At 47.3% G+C, this 15170-nt stretch overlaps 1 protein-coding gene across 1 annotated transcript in view; it reads right to left on the bottom strand.

Moving 5' to 3' along the window:
* TDG (thymine DNA glycosylase) overlaps positions 1 to 15170 on the bottom strand; it is a 139335-nt gene that overhangs the window by 53795 nt on the left and 70370 nt on the right. The window contains 4 exon segments of the mRNA XM_085653250.1: positions 4646 to 4740; positions 4821 to 4903; positions 4989 to 5124; positions 10696 to 10765. Of these exon segments, the coding sequence (XP_085509376.1) occupies positions 4646 to 4740; positions 4821 to 4903; positions 4989 to 5124; positions 10696 to 10765 (384 nt within the window).

Below are 15170 nucleotides of genomic sequence, written 5' to 3'. Positions count from 1 at the left end.
GCCAAGGGATCAGTTCTTTTAGTAGATGTTAATGTTCTCCCCCCCCCCCTCCTAGAATGCACGGTCTTGTTGTATGCCTTGTTATGTGACCGACTAGAACGTAGTGTTCTTTGTGATGTGGTAGCCGCTGGGACAGCAGTTAAAGAGTCCCCAATACATGTTAAATCCTCAGGAGATGGGTCAACTATGTTAGTGTCATCAGCAGAGGCAGGCACACTAAGATCTGCCGCATCATAAATCCGATCATGATCACTAAGCTCATGGTTGGCATTAACATTGCCTATATCAGTTAAGTGGGAAATAGGGTTGGTATCTACAAGAATAGGGTCGATTACCTCCCCCCGCCCCAATGATTTTCTCCGCTCTTTATTTATTTTATCAACCATCTTTACCAAATAATTGTCCATGGTTGATTTAGTTGAGGAGGGTTTGGTTTTTGACATGGGGTTCTCTAATTCCACACTGTTACAGATTAATAAGGGTAGACAGTTATTTCCCCTGCCACTTCGTTCACTTTCCCCTCAGTTCACAGTGGCCTAAACCAGTTGGTGCCACTCAATAACACAGGGAGGATGGAGCCCCTCCCGTCCTCCACATACAACAGGATGCCACAGACCTGCCGCTAGTATAGGTTACAATACCTTCACACTGAGTCCCGGTATCAGAGTCGCAGCACCTTAGGGGGGTGGCCCAGCCCAGCCTCCTCTGGCCTCTGACGGCCACAGACGGCCCGCCCTCTGCCCGGGCTCAGCCCGGCGCGTCCCGCGCGCGTCCTCGCGGGAGGAGGATCCGACACCGTCTTTAAGCGCCTCCTGGCGCGCTTCCGTGCATGGTCAGGGGGCGTTACCAAGCCCGGCACCCGAAGAGAAATGCAGCTGGGAGAGGCAGCGTCAGCACCAGCCACACGCCGCCAACAGACACGAGTGACCCACCAGTGAAGGGTCCGACACCGTCTTTAAGCGCCTCCTGGCGCGCTTCCGTGCGTGGTCAGGGGGCGTTACCAAGCCCGGCACCCGAAGAGAAATGCAGCTGGGAGAGGCAGCGTCAGCACCAGCCACACGCCGCCAACAGACACGAGTGACCCACCAGTGAAGGGTCCGACACCGTCTTTAAGCGCCTCCTGGCGCGCTTCCGTGCGTGGTCAGGGGGCGTTACCAAGCCCGGCACCCGAAGAGAAATGCAGCTGGGAGAGGCAGCGTCAGCACCAGCCACACGCCGCCAACAGACACGAGTGACCCACCAGTGAAGGGTCCGACACCGTCTTTAAGCGCCTCCTGGCGCGCTTCCGTGCGTGGTCAGGGGGCGTTACCAAGCCCGGCACCCGAAGAGAAATGCAGCTGGGAGAGGCAGCGTCAGCACCAGCCACACGCCGCCAACAGACACGAGTGACCCACCAGTGAAGGGTCCGACACCGTCTTTAAGCGCCTCCTGGCGCGCTTCCGTGCGTGGTCAGGGGGCGTTACCAAGCCCGGCACCCGAAGAGAAATGCAGCTGGGAGAGGCAGCGTCAGCACCAGCCACACGCCGCCAACAGACACGAGTGACCCACCAGTGAAGGGTCCGACACCGTCTTTAAGCGCCTCCTGGCGCGCTTCCGTGCGTGGTCAGGGGGCGTTACCAAGCCCGGCACCCGAAGAGAAATGCAGCTGGGAGAGGCAGCGTCAGCACCAGCCACACGCCGCCAACAGACACGAGTGACCCACCAGTGAAGGGTCCGACACCGTCTTTAAGCGCCTCCTGGCGCGCTTCCGTGCGTGGTCAGGGGGCGTTACCAAGCCCGGCACCCGAAGAGAAATGCAGCTGGGAGAGGCAGCGTCAGCACCAGCCACACGCCGCCAACAGACACGAGTGACCCACCAGTGAAGGGTCCGACACCGTCTTTAAGCGCCTCCTGGCGCGCTTCCGTGCGTGGTCAGGGGGCGTTACCAAGCCCGGCACCCGAAGAGAAATGCAGCTGGGAGAGGCAGCGTCAGCACCAGCCACACGCCGCCAACAGACACGAGTGACCCACCAGTGAAGGGTCCGACACCGTCTTTAAGCGCCTCCTGGCGCGCTTCCGTGCGTGGTCAGGGGGCGTTACCAAGCCCGGCACCCGAAGAGAAATGCAGCTGGGAGAGGCAGCGTCAGCACCAGCCACACGCCGCCAACAGACACGAGTGACCCACCAGTGAAGGGTCCGACACCGTCTTTAAGCGCCTCCTGGCGCGCTTCCGTGCGTGGTCAGGGGGCGTTACCAAGCCCGGCACCCGAAGAGAAATGCAGCTGGGAGAGGCAGCGTCAGCACCAGCCACACGCCGCCAACAGACACGAGTGACCCACCAGTGAAGGGTCCGACACCGTCTTTAAGCGCCTCCTGGCGCGCTTCCGTGCGTGGTCAGGGGGCGTTACCAAGCCCGGCACCCGAAGAGAAATGCAGCTGGGAGAGGCAGCGTCAGCACCAGCCACACGCCGCCAACAGACACGAGTGACCCTATCAATACAAAAATAAACATTTACATGAAGGCCTGGGGAAATAGACTCCTAAAAATACTCCTAAAAATACTACTGAATTTGGTCCACTCAGACCAGTGCGATTTTATGACACATCACCAACACTAGACATTGTATCCGTAGAGTCCAAATAGCCCTTGCACGTCTACCTGACCTAAAAGGCACCTTAATGCTCATAGATTTGAAGAAGACCTCCGACTCGATTGACTGGGCTTTCCTTGAGGGAGAACTAACGAAAATAAGGTTTGGGCCTGGGTTTAGGTCGCACGTCCGGATTCTATACTCGCATCTGCATGCCCAAGTTTGAGTCAACAGCACCTTCTCTTCAACTTTTGCGATTGGTCACGTCACCAGCAGGTTTGTCTGTTATCCCCCTTCTTTTTGCCTGAGCTACAGAACCCTAAGCGGTATGGATCCAATGCCACCCCCAGATTTGGAGATTCAATTTGGGTGTGGAAGCGGAGGACATGATTGAGCTCTATGCAGATGATGTTCTCTTATTTCTTTCCTGGCCCTTTCTCTCACTGCCCCAGTTTGTTTCAAATGCGGACTCTTTACCTGGGAATTCACATAGCTGTAGAACTTAATCTAACTTGGAGCCTAACACTTAAAACCTTTAATAACAGGTTGACTGTAGATCTTACTACATGGATCAAACTCCCCCTTGACTGGCAGGGTACTCCTGTTTAAAATAATAGCACTGTACCGCCTCCAAAATATTCCTCTATCTGCATCCCATGCCTGGTTTCAGAAATTGTTTGCTAAGACCCCTATGAAAAGACTTGCCCTCATGGGATTTGTTAGGTGGGATCTCATTGGCATCCCCACGGTGGGAGATGTTCGGCAGGGGACCTATCTAAAATCCTCCCATGACCTTCAAACTAAATACTCTTACATAAATTTGAATTCTACCTTTATTTACAATGACTTCTTCTCTACACTCCCATTGGGAAGCCCTTAAGGATATATTCGACTCAAAACACAAGCCATTAAGGACCCATAGGGAAAGGATGTATATCCTGGATCTACTAGATCCTTGTGACTAATTCTCCAGACCTCTTTGTGACTTTAAGGGCACACTAGGAACATTGGACAAGTGATTGGAGAGGCGTTTGTATGTCCCCATTGGTGTTAGTTACCTCTCGAGACTTTGGCTTATCAAACTTAACTACCTCCAAATTACCTACATCATGCCCCCATGACTGTGGCGGGCCAACAAGTTGACCGTGCCTCCCTGTTATCGTTGCCCCGAAGAACGGACACATTTTTTTCCATGTGATATGGGAAGTCCTTCACATTATTCAGTATTGGCAAAATGTGTTTGTGTCTTTCTCACAAGTGCTTGGGGAGCCAGTGGACTCATCTCCACATGTTGCACTGTTGGGTATCATATAGGGTTCTGGGGAAACCCGAGGATATCGTACCCTCATAGGGATCGAAAAGGTGCTCGCCAAAAGGGACATAGTGAAATATTGGAACTCCCTGTCCCCTCCATCCTTGCCCAGGTGCGGAGCAGACATGGTCCGGCGCAGTAAACAAGAACAACTATCTCTCAGGGGTTGTCCTCAGAAACACGAAAGTGTGGGGGAAATGATGGGCACCTCATGGTTTATGCTAATGCACCTCTGGATTTACCTGGCCTGCACCGTTCGGTGGATACACATTTACTATGCTGGCAGTGTGTCACGTGCTGCAACTGATTGTCTTTAAAATAATACAATTTGAATATATAAAGTATCAGAAAAATAATGATCATCATGGTTTGGAGGATGGTGCAATGTATTAGAGAGAATGTGTGGAGGATAAAACCTATGCAGCTTCCAGATTCAAAAGCCATCTTGGTAGCGAGCCAATAAAAAAAAGCGCTGTGCATACACGGCAAAGCTCTCTCTGGGAGGACTGAGTTACACACAAGCAATTAAAAAAAATTACACAGTACATTGCCACTGTGGAGCCAAAGAAAATGTGCACTGGTTTGTGAAGACAAAGAATTGCACATTAAAAGCAGGAATGTACTGATTTTTTTTTAAGTAGATGTCAATGATCTACTCTCCCTGCTCAAACTCAGCAGCCCCTCTGCCCCCAAACACCTCCCGCAGCAAACACAGCAGTGCAACCACACAACAGTGAAATCCTTACTTCCAACCAGTACTTACGGTTTCAGTGTCAGGTACTTTGTGAGGCTGGAGTCCAAAGTCAAACTGTTTGATTTTTATTCCAAAGACCTCTTTACTAAACATTTCATAAATACCTGCAGTAAAGAAGAATGTTTTCATGAGAAGCCTTATGGGGAAGGTGACGTTTGTATAGACGAGACAGTTAGGCACTCACATTTTCCATTAAAAACCGCTATTCTGGGTTTATACTTCTGAAGTTTTTGTAGGAGAATTCTTCCTCCTTCCCGGAACTCTTTGCTGCAAAATGACAATGGAGAATTTAAGGACACACACAAAATGGCATCTTAATTTGAGCTCTTACAAGAGGCTGGGCTTAAGCTACCTCGAGAGATCTTTGCTTCCTGGGGTCGTTCTTTCCACCATGTTTGTGAATCCAATTCCAAACTTCTCTGGTAAAGTGTGATCATCAGTGTGAGTCAACTGTTCGTCGCTTAATCCAGACAAGAACAGGCACTTCCCTGTGAAGAATCCAGACTGTTTACTTGCAGGCCACCCAGTACACTACAACAATGGAAATCATTCTTCAAGCAAGGTTACTCTCCTCTCCAAAGGAGAACTCAGTTATTTACATGATCCTTCGCCTCATAATGCTCCATTGCCAGATAGTTGCATATAACGCCAGAATACAGGCAGTGATCTCTCTCAGAAAGGTTATGGAATTTCGAGTACACACATTTCTGGATTCAAGAAAAGCGAAATAAAGAAGCACTTTGGAAATTTTGTCACACTGTTCAATGGAACTTAGAAAGGAACAAATGAATCCGCATCTCAGCCACCACTTTACTGGAAGCACAAAAATCTGCATCTGCTTGTGAGCTACAGATTACTAAAATGAAACACACACAACAAATACACATGCAAGCAAAGATTACTCGTGCACCCTTAATCCCAAACTATGGGATGCCCCACACACAAAAACACCAGACCACATTCGTGCATAACAAAAAAGAGTTATCAGAGACCTGGGCGCACAGGCGCTCAGTGTGCGTCAGGTCCACCCAAACACATGCACTCGAGTTCGTATCGCTGTCCTATGCAAGGCTACGCACACATGTTACTTCTATGAGCAGTCTCCCCTCCTCCAGATTCATATTTACATTTTGCTGAAGCCAGAAATGCAGAGTTTTGGCAGCAGAGGGGAGAGTAAAGGAAAGCAGATATACAGCCTATCTAAAAAGTTGTTTTTAAACATACATCCACTCTGGACCTACCATCCAATGCGTAGTAATGACAAAACCCTTACAAGAGAGCCCAAGTGGGTGCTTAAGTGTTTTTTTCTATTTATTTTTTTAACGGTGCCATTGATTTTTATGAAATTATTTTTATTGGCATTTTCTTTAATTAAGTACATCACATCAGTATTGGTGGCACTTACATAAAAAGATATATCACATACATTTTACACCTTGACAGGAGGCCCAATAACATCATGGTCTATAGCCTCCCGTACAGTCCCAGAATTGGTGATATTTCTAAGGAGCGAGTGGTGAGGCCGTATCAGCATTCATGCAAGGCAGTCTGTGTTGGGTGCTGGGATGTGAGGCGTACTCTCTCTATTAGCATTATATCGTAGTTAACGGTGCCATTGATAAGGAGAGTTGGAAAAACTATTTGTGACAGTTGGATTTTTACTTTTATTTATATGCTTATGTGTGAAACCTTAAAAAGGGTGGTCTCCCATTTGGGTATGGCTTGTAATTTCATAAAGGGCACATAGGCTGTACCCGCTTGCTTTCTGATCAGTATCAGGGAATCAGAAACCGAATCAGTGAGGGGCTGTCACAGATATCGCTCTGCAAAAGGGAAAAGTGGGTTTAAAATCAATGATTTTAGAGTAGACATAACAAGAAAAAGCCACAATGGAGAGAGGGAAAAAATGATCACAAGGAGCTCTGTGAGATCTAGGCTCATGGTGCCTAAAGCCACGAAAAAGTAGTTGCACATGTCAAGGTGCCATTTGTTTCCTTTATGGACCTGCGCCGGCAACCAAAAGAGTTATAACCTTAGAGTCAGGTGCAATGACAGTCACTAAGGTTTGTTAACATGCGGAGTGGGATTGGGGCCATGATAGGGGACTTACTTGTGGCTGCAGAACTTCCTTAACAACAGAACTCAATGGGTCCAATTAGACACATTTGTCTCCCAGACCACGGCAAAAGACAAGGGTGTCCCGCAGGGCTCAATCTTAAGCCCCACTTTATTTAACATCTATGTGGCCCCGCTGGCCACCATTATTCGATCCTGTGGCTTTGAGACTATCTTGTATGCGGATGACACGCAGGTGATGGTCCCCATCGAGATGGACCCAGTGGAGACGAGAGCTAAGTTTAAGGCCCTTATGTTGCAAATCGCCACCTGGATAAGCGAGAACTTTTTGCAGTTAAACTCCAATAAAACGGAGATCCTCCTGTTCAGGAAGGCCACGGAGATATGGTCCTCGGACTGGTGGCCAGCAGAACTGGGGGAGGCTCCTAACCCAACGATACAGGCACGGAACCTGGGTATACTGATCGACAACAAGCTCTCGCTGGAGGAGCATGTGAAATCAGTATCTGGAACCTGCTTTGGTGTCATAAGGATGCTGGGGAAAATGTTCCCATGGATCCCTGTGAAGGACAGAAAGACCTTAGTACAGGCCCTACTAGTCAGGAGACTTGACTATGGCAATGCGCTTCTAGTAGGACTCAGGGAGGACCTTGCAGCGAGACTACAAGTAGTGCAAAATACAGCGGCACAACTGGTCCTTAATACACCAAGGCGTACCCCCTCCCGCCCTCTCTTGCAATAGCTGCACTGACTGCCTGTGAGGAAGAGAGCAATGTTTAAGCTACTAGTGATGGGGTTTAGAGCACAGCAGGGGACATGTCCGCTATATTAAAGGAGGAAAATAATTGCCTATACACCTGCTCGCTCACTAAGATCCAGCAACCGGAATCTGCTTCTCCCATGTAAAATCAGGAAAACCAAAACGGGAGGATGTGCATTCACGCATCTGGCCCCTCTCCACTGGAATCGGTTGCCGGAGGAGCTGCGCACCTGCCCCAGTCTGGAACAATTCATGAAGCTCTTAAAGACTTGGCTCTTCTGAAGCCGTATTCCCTGTCTTTGCCGCTAGCACTGTGCCACCAAAAGCGCCGAGAGATCCCTCCTGGGATGATTCGCTGCGCGATATAAGTCCTAATAATTAGCCCTAACAGAGAGATAGGGCAGTTATCACAGGTGTACAAATCTGAGGGAATAGCCGGGCTCCAAGCAGGATTCAAAGAGGCTGAGCTGGCTCTATCCGGACTTGAGAGGGACTGGAAACAGTTCCATCAAAGGAGCGGAAGTGCCCTCTGCCCTGGGATTCCAAGATTCACCTACTGTCAGCCCTAATTTAAACTGGAACCGATTTTCCTATCTCTGCTTTGGGAGGGCCAGGCGAGGCTCTACAATGAAGATACAGGTCATGGTTTTCGGGCTGGCAGAAGAAAAGATAGAAGATTCAAATGCCTGGTGCACAGTCAACACGCTTCAAGACAAAGTCATTCTTATCAGTGGTGCAAATATAAAAACAAATGCTGAAAGAAGCAGATTTAAAAAAATGTTACATAAAATAGAGTTCATATTTCTACCATGCTTTCAGAGTGATGCCGTAACTTGTGGGGAGATAGTTGGTCATGGCTTGCAGAAACCTACCATAATGAGGTTTGAAAAACAGTTTCGGCTGATGGAAAAAGGAGATTCACAAGCCCATTCTTACAAGAAAATGGGGAAGGGGTCCAGATAGGGCCCCGCCTATCAGGAGGGAGGGGGAGACCGTGTGGGAAAATAAAGGCCCAAGGGATACACTCTCCCTAAGTAGGTAATGTAACTTCAAATGGAGTATCCTTTGTCCTACAAGAGAAAATCCTATCCCACGTGGGAACCCGGTCAGAGTTTAATGAATCAAGGGGAATCACTTTCTTTTTTTAGTATGACCCTGACACACACTAATAGTGGCATGCTTCATCACTGTTTTCACCATGGCCCCTAAAAGACAGAATGGCTTCAAACATCCAGGGAGCTCTTTTGATATTATTTATTTCCACTGGGGAGACTATAAATGAAAAACAAGCATTGGCAAAGCCAATAGGTTTCGCCTATACAAAATCTATAGGCTTTGTCAATGTTCATATGCTGAATATTCATTCAGCAGGCGGCTCCTACTGTAAATGCTGCTTCTACTATATATGTTGCTTACTGTGTAATTATAACAAGGTTGGTGGGTGACATTCAGAAGAGAGTCCGTTTTACAGACAATCACGCTTATCTGCAGACTGGCTGTTTTACACCACAGCCGACCTCGAAGCTGGGGAACCGGGTTGGAGTCTCGGCGGGAGGCTCAATATACTGTGATTCTGGGCAAATCACGTAATCTCTCTGTGCCTGTGAGTGTATCCGTTTGTAATGCAACTGTTCATTAAAGAAAGATAAAAATATGAAGACGATAAACAGAATAGAAGGGCAGGAGACTGAAAAGGAATGAGACATAGAAGTAAATGGGTCAGGAGCACAATATTTTTCTTTTTTTTATTTAACCAAAGATTTCACAAGCACAGCACAAGCGAAAGCTAAGAATACCTCAGTCAGACCAAGGTGTCCCTCTATTAGTGGACTGAGAGGGTATGGGTTAAAAGGAATTATCCGGTGGTGGGGTTCCTAGGATATAATGGTGCTAGGACCCTAAAATGATCATCGACAAGTTTCAGCCCCTATTCTATGGCCGATCTGGTCCAGTGCTTCCTCCAGGACATAATGATGTTAATTGCTCCAGTGTGCTGTACACTCACTATTTTAGTGTCTTGTCGCATGCAAGGAGAGTTGAATCACTCACCTCAATGTAGGATCCCTGTTCCCCAATTGGGGTAATTGTCTTTCTACTCAGGGGGCGGGGTAGCATGCCCCTGTAGTCGCACAGCCCTCAAGGGTAGCATGCCTTAACTGACACCTAGATTCATGCCTGACTCACCCTCAAAAAAAGGGTGCTGGGGAACAGGGACTACTTGACAAAGCACAAATGTTCTGGTATCTTCTCACAACGAACCGGAAAAAGCTGAGGTAGCTGAATGACCGCACGGCATTGTGGGCAATTACTTGCTTACAGATGTACACAGGTGGAACCCTAATTTCATAGTTAAGGCCTCTTAAAGGAACATGCATTGGCAGAGGCAGGATCCCTTGCATTTACTTCCAACCTTCTGGCTTCGTTAATGCTTGTTTTGTCATGGTTTTCCTAAAACTATATTTTTGAGGTGCTGGCGGACTTTGCCAAAGTAAAAAAAAAAAAAAAAAAAAAAAAAAAAGTCTAAAAGCTAAAATATTTTTCTTCACAGCACACTTTAACACAGTTTTTCAAGGTACTTATGGGAACTATTTTGTGTGGATCTACTCTATATAAAAGAGCAACATGCCATCATTCACAGTGAAGTTAGCCAATGACTGAAGTGGGCTGACGCACTGCTCCATCCTGTACGCTGCAGTGAGTGGAAGATAAATGTGACTGACAACAGACCATTGGATGATGAGGGGTGGTGAAAGTATGTTATATATGCAAGTAAAATCAAAAGGTGTCAATTAACGCCAGCCCAAAAGTGTTTTTGAAATAGTTATATATATTTAAAGATGTCCTTTGGGATCTATTGGACAATTTTAGTACTCCATGAGTTATGCCAAGTTCCAATGACCTGGAAAATGTTATCCACCGTAAATTGTGTAATACCATCCAAAACTTCTACTACTCAAGAAAGAGTTACTTTTCATTCAAATTAGGTCATCTGAAAAAAAAATTGTAAGTTTAGTTCAGTTGCTTTTTAAAAAGGCAAATTAACATAGAGGTGTTTTTGCTCAGGAGTGTTCCACAAAATCAAAGTCATAGAAGAATGTGGACTCGTTTGTACAGGACTTCACAAAAACACAAAATGCATACATACATTGATTTTCTTTTTCATGTATAAATTACTTTTAAACTCCCGGTAGGGCACAGACAAACAAGATTTGAAAGAACTTACAGAAGTGGTTCCCTGGTCCTGGATAATGATGCCCTTTGTAGGCTGCCATCAGCCCCGGGTTTATACCAATCTGCAACCAAAACAACTCATTTAGCTGAATTGATTGAACTAGAACAGGAACAAGACAAGAGCGGTAAGGGACAGAGAGCATGCAAACACGCGTGTTCAAATGACTATCTATATGGCACCTTAAAAGCCCCGCATTTCTTCAATTAAAATCTATATTATACTTTCACAGTGGGTTACAGGACAGACATTTGCGGCAGGAGTAAAGCATTTAAAACTGATTATAAATAAAGAATAAGTAAGCAATTTCGATATTTTCATATGCATTTCATAACAGAAAAGCACCAACAATTATGAGACTGGTGCTGGACACTTTCCAAGTACAAGCAAATTACAGTAACGATCCCACACACACAACACAACGAGGTTTGAAAAAGCCAGAGGTGCACATTGTCAATAGGATTATGCTGAAGTTAAACAAGCATTGGCATAGCCAATAGGTCTCGCCTTTGGGACCTTATGTGTTTAGCCATGCAACAGTTGCATAACTAAATACTTATAAGGTCCCAAAAGCGAGACCTATTGGCTATGCAAAGCGGACGTCCGGCCGCGAAAGTGAAAGTAATCGCTGTAAAGCGCGGCGCGCGCACCCGCGCACATGCACTGAAGCGCTAGGCTGGCCTGGTAGCACTTTTTAGAGCCCTCTCAATAAGTCTCGCCAGACCAGCGCATGCGCTGGGTCAGGCGAGACCTAATAAAAACCAGGTTATCACCCTCCGAGGTCAAAATTAATACTCCGGTGTCAAAAGTGCATTAGGGGTTGTACACTTTTCTCTTTACCTTCGGTAGGACGTGAAGAATAGGTTTAAAATAATTACTATGAACATAAGGGAGGGATCCTCCTAGATCTGGTTAGACACCCACTATGACTCTCCCCTACTTATTTCTAAGTGGCATACTTCATCATGGAGTACTCACGCGGTGTGGTGATGTGACACTGGGCAGGCTCTACCCCACTACTGGGAGGAGCGACCTGACCTGCACACACTGTGGGATTGCGAACTGGTAAAATTACCCCTGTGTCGAACTGTGTTGCTTTATTTTTATCACTACAGAGGCACCCTGATCAGGTTAAAAGTCACTAAAGCGGGAAACAGCAGTGAATATCAATGATCTCTTCGTCAAGTGGTCAGCATGCTTCCGCTGTTATCATCGCCACAAACAGAACTGACAGGCTGGCAGCCCTGGATTATAGAGAGTTCCTGGCTCGCCAACAATTTGAGGATGATCAGGCCAGCAGAGTGCTGGCATGGAGTACCACATTCCCCTATGGGGGCCATTGGGTCAGAGGAGGGAATTGTCCTCAATTCCCATATTGGAATTAATGCCACATATGAAGGCTACTACCGCACTCTGTATATGGCAGATGGGGGCTCCTCATATTCCCAGATCCACACTTTGCTACATGAAATACCCCTGCTGTGACAGCTCCGAGTGGGGCTCGATGGACCCCTAAAAGTGGAGGAAGTGCGACAAACCATAGCCCAGATAGCCCGAAATAAAACACCAGGCTTAGATGGATTCCCCATCGAATTCTATGCAACCTATAGCACACACTTCGCCCCAAAGTTGCTAATGTATGAGGAGGCAAAGAATGTGGGTACATTGCCAGAATCTCTCAGGAAGCAGTACTCTCTAGGCCACGCCGCGACCCTCTTGATGTCCGTTCGTATCGTCCCCTCTCATTGCTCGACCTAGATTATAAGATACTGGAGCAGCTTTTGGCGAACCGGCTTATGCCAATAGTCAGTGGCCTTGTACAGAATGGTCAGAACAGTTTCATATCAGGCAGGGCTCGAGTCGGGGTACCACGCGGGTGGACGGCGTCCCCCCACTTATTTTACCGGGTTTTTACCGGGTGGACGCCGTCCACCCTGCCCAAAAGATGGAGCCGGTACCCGAGCCTGCGCGCGCGCTCAGCACTCACCAAACCTAACCTTCTATTGTCGAGAGAGGGCGAACAGAGCTCTTTAAGTTGTTTCACGTTGATGGAGCCGTTCAGTATGACAGACGGGCGCTCGTGGCCGTATATTAGAAAAGGTCAGTATGTGTTTATGCATTTCAGACGGAGACCGGCAAATTTACTGTGGGCAATAAATACGCACCGAACAAGCGCATCTTTAATTTCCCCGCTCCTTTGAGTGTCAATACGGTGACTAATTCCAACGTAAACATTCTCCTTTTCCCTTTGAACCTGCCCCCATCGCCTTCTAACCTTTGTTAATTAGTGGGGACTCCATCTCGTGACGTCACTTCCGGCTGTGAGGTCACTTCCGGTGACACCACCTAACTTGGAGCGTCCCCCCACTTCTTTTTTTAGGACTTGTGCCCTGATATCAGGCCATAATACCTTCTAAAAGATCCACATATCAGATGCCAGGACACCAGCGGGAGGGGATATGCTAACTGGATTATCCTAGCACTTCGAGATGGTTAAATACTTGGGAGTGTTTATCTACCACTCCGAAGCAGATTTAATTGCCGGTAACCTGCAGTTGGTCCTTGCTTCAATTAAATGATAACCCTCCTTCTGGACGTCGCTGCCACCGTCTCCACTGGGCCGCGTGGCAATAGACAAAATTTTAATGTTGCGGCAATTATTATACTTAATTGCTGCCTTACTGGTGTTCTCTCCCCCCCCCCCCACCCCCCGGCTGCCTCGCTGTTCTCGGCCGTCATGAAGTTGTATTATGGCCGGAGTGAGTTGTGATGCGTATTTGCATATAGAGAGTAGCATGCAAACCTTTCAGGCCATGCATGATGAGCATGGGGTGCCACCGGGCCAATTCTTAGCCTAAAACACCCTGTGTCCACGTAATGGGGACGGGGGCATTCTGAGTCCCTCGCATCCCAGCCCCTGCACGGCATATTGACAGACGCGACTCAAGAAAATCTAGCACACGCTTGTACGTGGCTCTCCACCCGCAGAGCTACGAGGCAGAGCAGGTGAGCTCTGTGGGCTGTAGCAGGCATTACACACGGAAATAACAGACAACCAATGGGCAGGGGCGAAGTAAGAGTTGAAGGGAATATCCAGGAACCCCCAATTTTAATACACCAAATTTAAATACTTACACCAGACCTACCTGACACCACACTGCTTTAGCCGCATGTTCCCGAGGGGCGTCCTTGGACTGCGCCCAGGTCATGCACAGGATTCTTGCTTCATGTACATGGTCTGAGACTGTGGGGTGTTACAGCAGGCTTGGTTGGATGGTCATGACAATCATATCGGACATAGTGGGCTGCGCGGTTCTACCTACACCAGAGTTTTGTCTTTTAGGTACATGCTCAAGGACTAAGGCGGACAAGCTCAGGTGCAGGTTCATTGATTCAGAAAAGGTGCTTTTGAAACAGATGGCGATGTCGTGGAAAGTCACTGCGGCACCTGTTGTGAAGCACTGGCTGGGGAGCTTTTGAAAGGGACCAAGGCAGAATTAGAAGTCATTACGGAGACCCGGCTACACAGCGGCAGGGCCTGGAAGACAGTGAGTGAGACACATTTGTCCTGGCACTGGAAGCCAAGAATGATGAGAGGAAGCCCCGAGCGAAAAAGCTGTGGGGCATGCCTTAGGACCTGTAAATTGTATTACATGTGTCATATTTCACGGTAGAGCATGAGCTACACAGAAGGGAGGATCATGCGTACGAAATGTTCCAGCTCTTGCTCATTGTACCTTGCCTCTCAATATTGTCACCCTGCTGCTTCATTTTAGGAAGATAGTGATGGTGCATAAAGGCCCGCAACTCCAACACGATTGTTTATGGGAATTCGACCAATCTTGTTGGGTTTATTCCTCTCTTTTGTTTAAAGATCTGAATGGCATTGAAGAAAGTGGGGGGAAAAGTTTGGTTTGTATAGAAAGAATAAATAAAGTTATAGCAATCTGAAGGTGGTGTGTTCATTATAAATGTAAGGTATAACTATAACTTTAGAATTTTTTATGTTATGGTACTTTAAGTTTCAATTGTATATATATATGCTTAGTTGTAGTTGAACTTTTTAAAATCTTTCTCTACAACTGAAACGTAAAGTACACAAACATTAGAAATTCTAACGATGTAGTTATACCTTACATTTATAATGAACACACCGCCTTCAGATTGCTATCACTTTATTTGGCAATACATTGTTGAACAGCATGGTCCTGCCATGAGATTTCGCACCACCGAATTGAAACGAGGGTGTGAAATCTCACGGCTGGACCGTGCTGTTCGACAATGCATTGACCCTCTGCTACCAGAGAAAGCGAAGCACTCCCCATTCAGGCTGCTTCATTTATTTAATTAGCCAACAAAGTCGGTCATTTCCATTCCCTGACGCGCTTCGGTCACCTGGACCTTGTTCACAAGATGATGCTAAGAGTCCAACCACTAAGTTAGTGATCACAAGTTTATTTTTCAAAAGG

This window comes from Triturus cristatus, chromosome 4_1 (assembly GCF_964204655.1).
Source record: "Triturus cristatus chromosome 4_1, aTriCri1.1, whole genome shotgun sequence".
In the NCBI taxonomy this organism is placed as follows: domain Eukaryota; kingdom Metazoa; phylum Chordata; class Amphibia; order Caudata; family Salamandridae; genus Triturus; species Triturus cristatus.
Note: the sequence above shows the minus strand (reverse complement) of the source record. Positions and strands in the feature narration are given on the sequence as shown.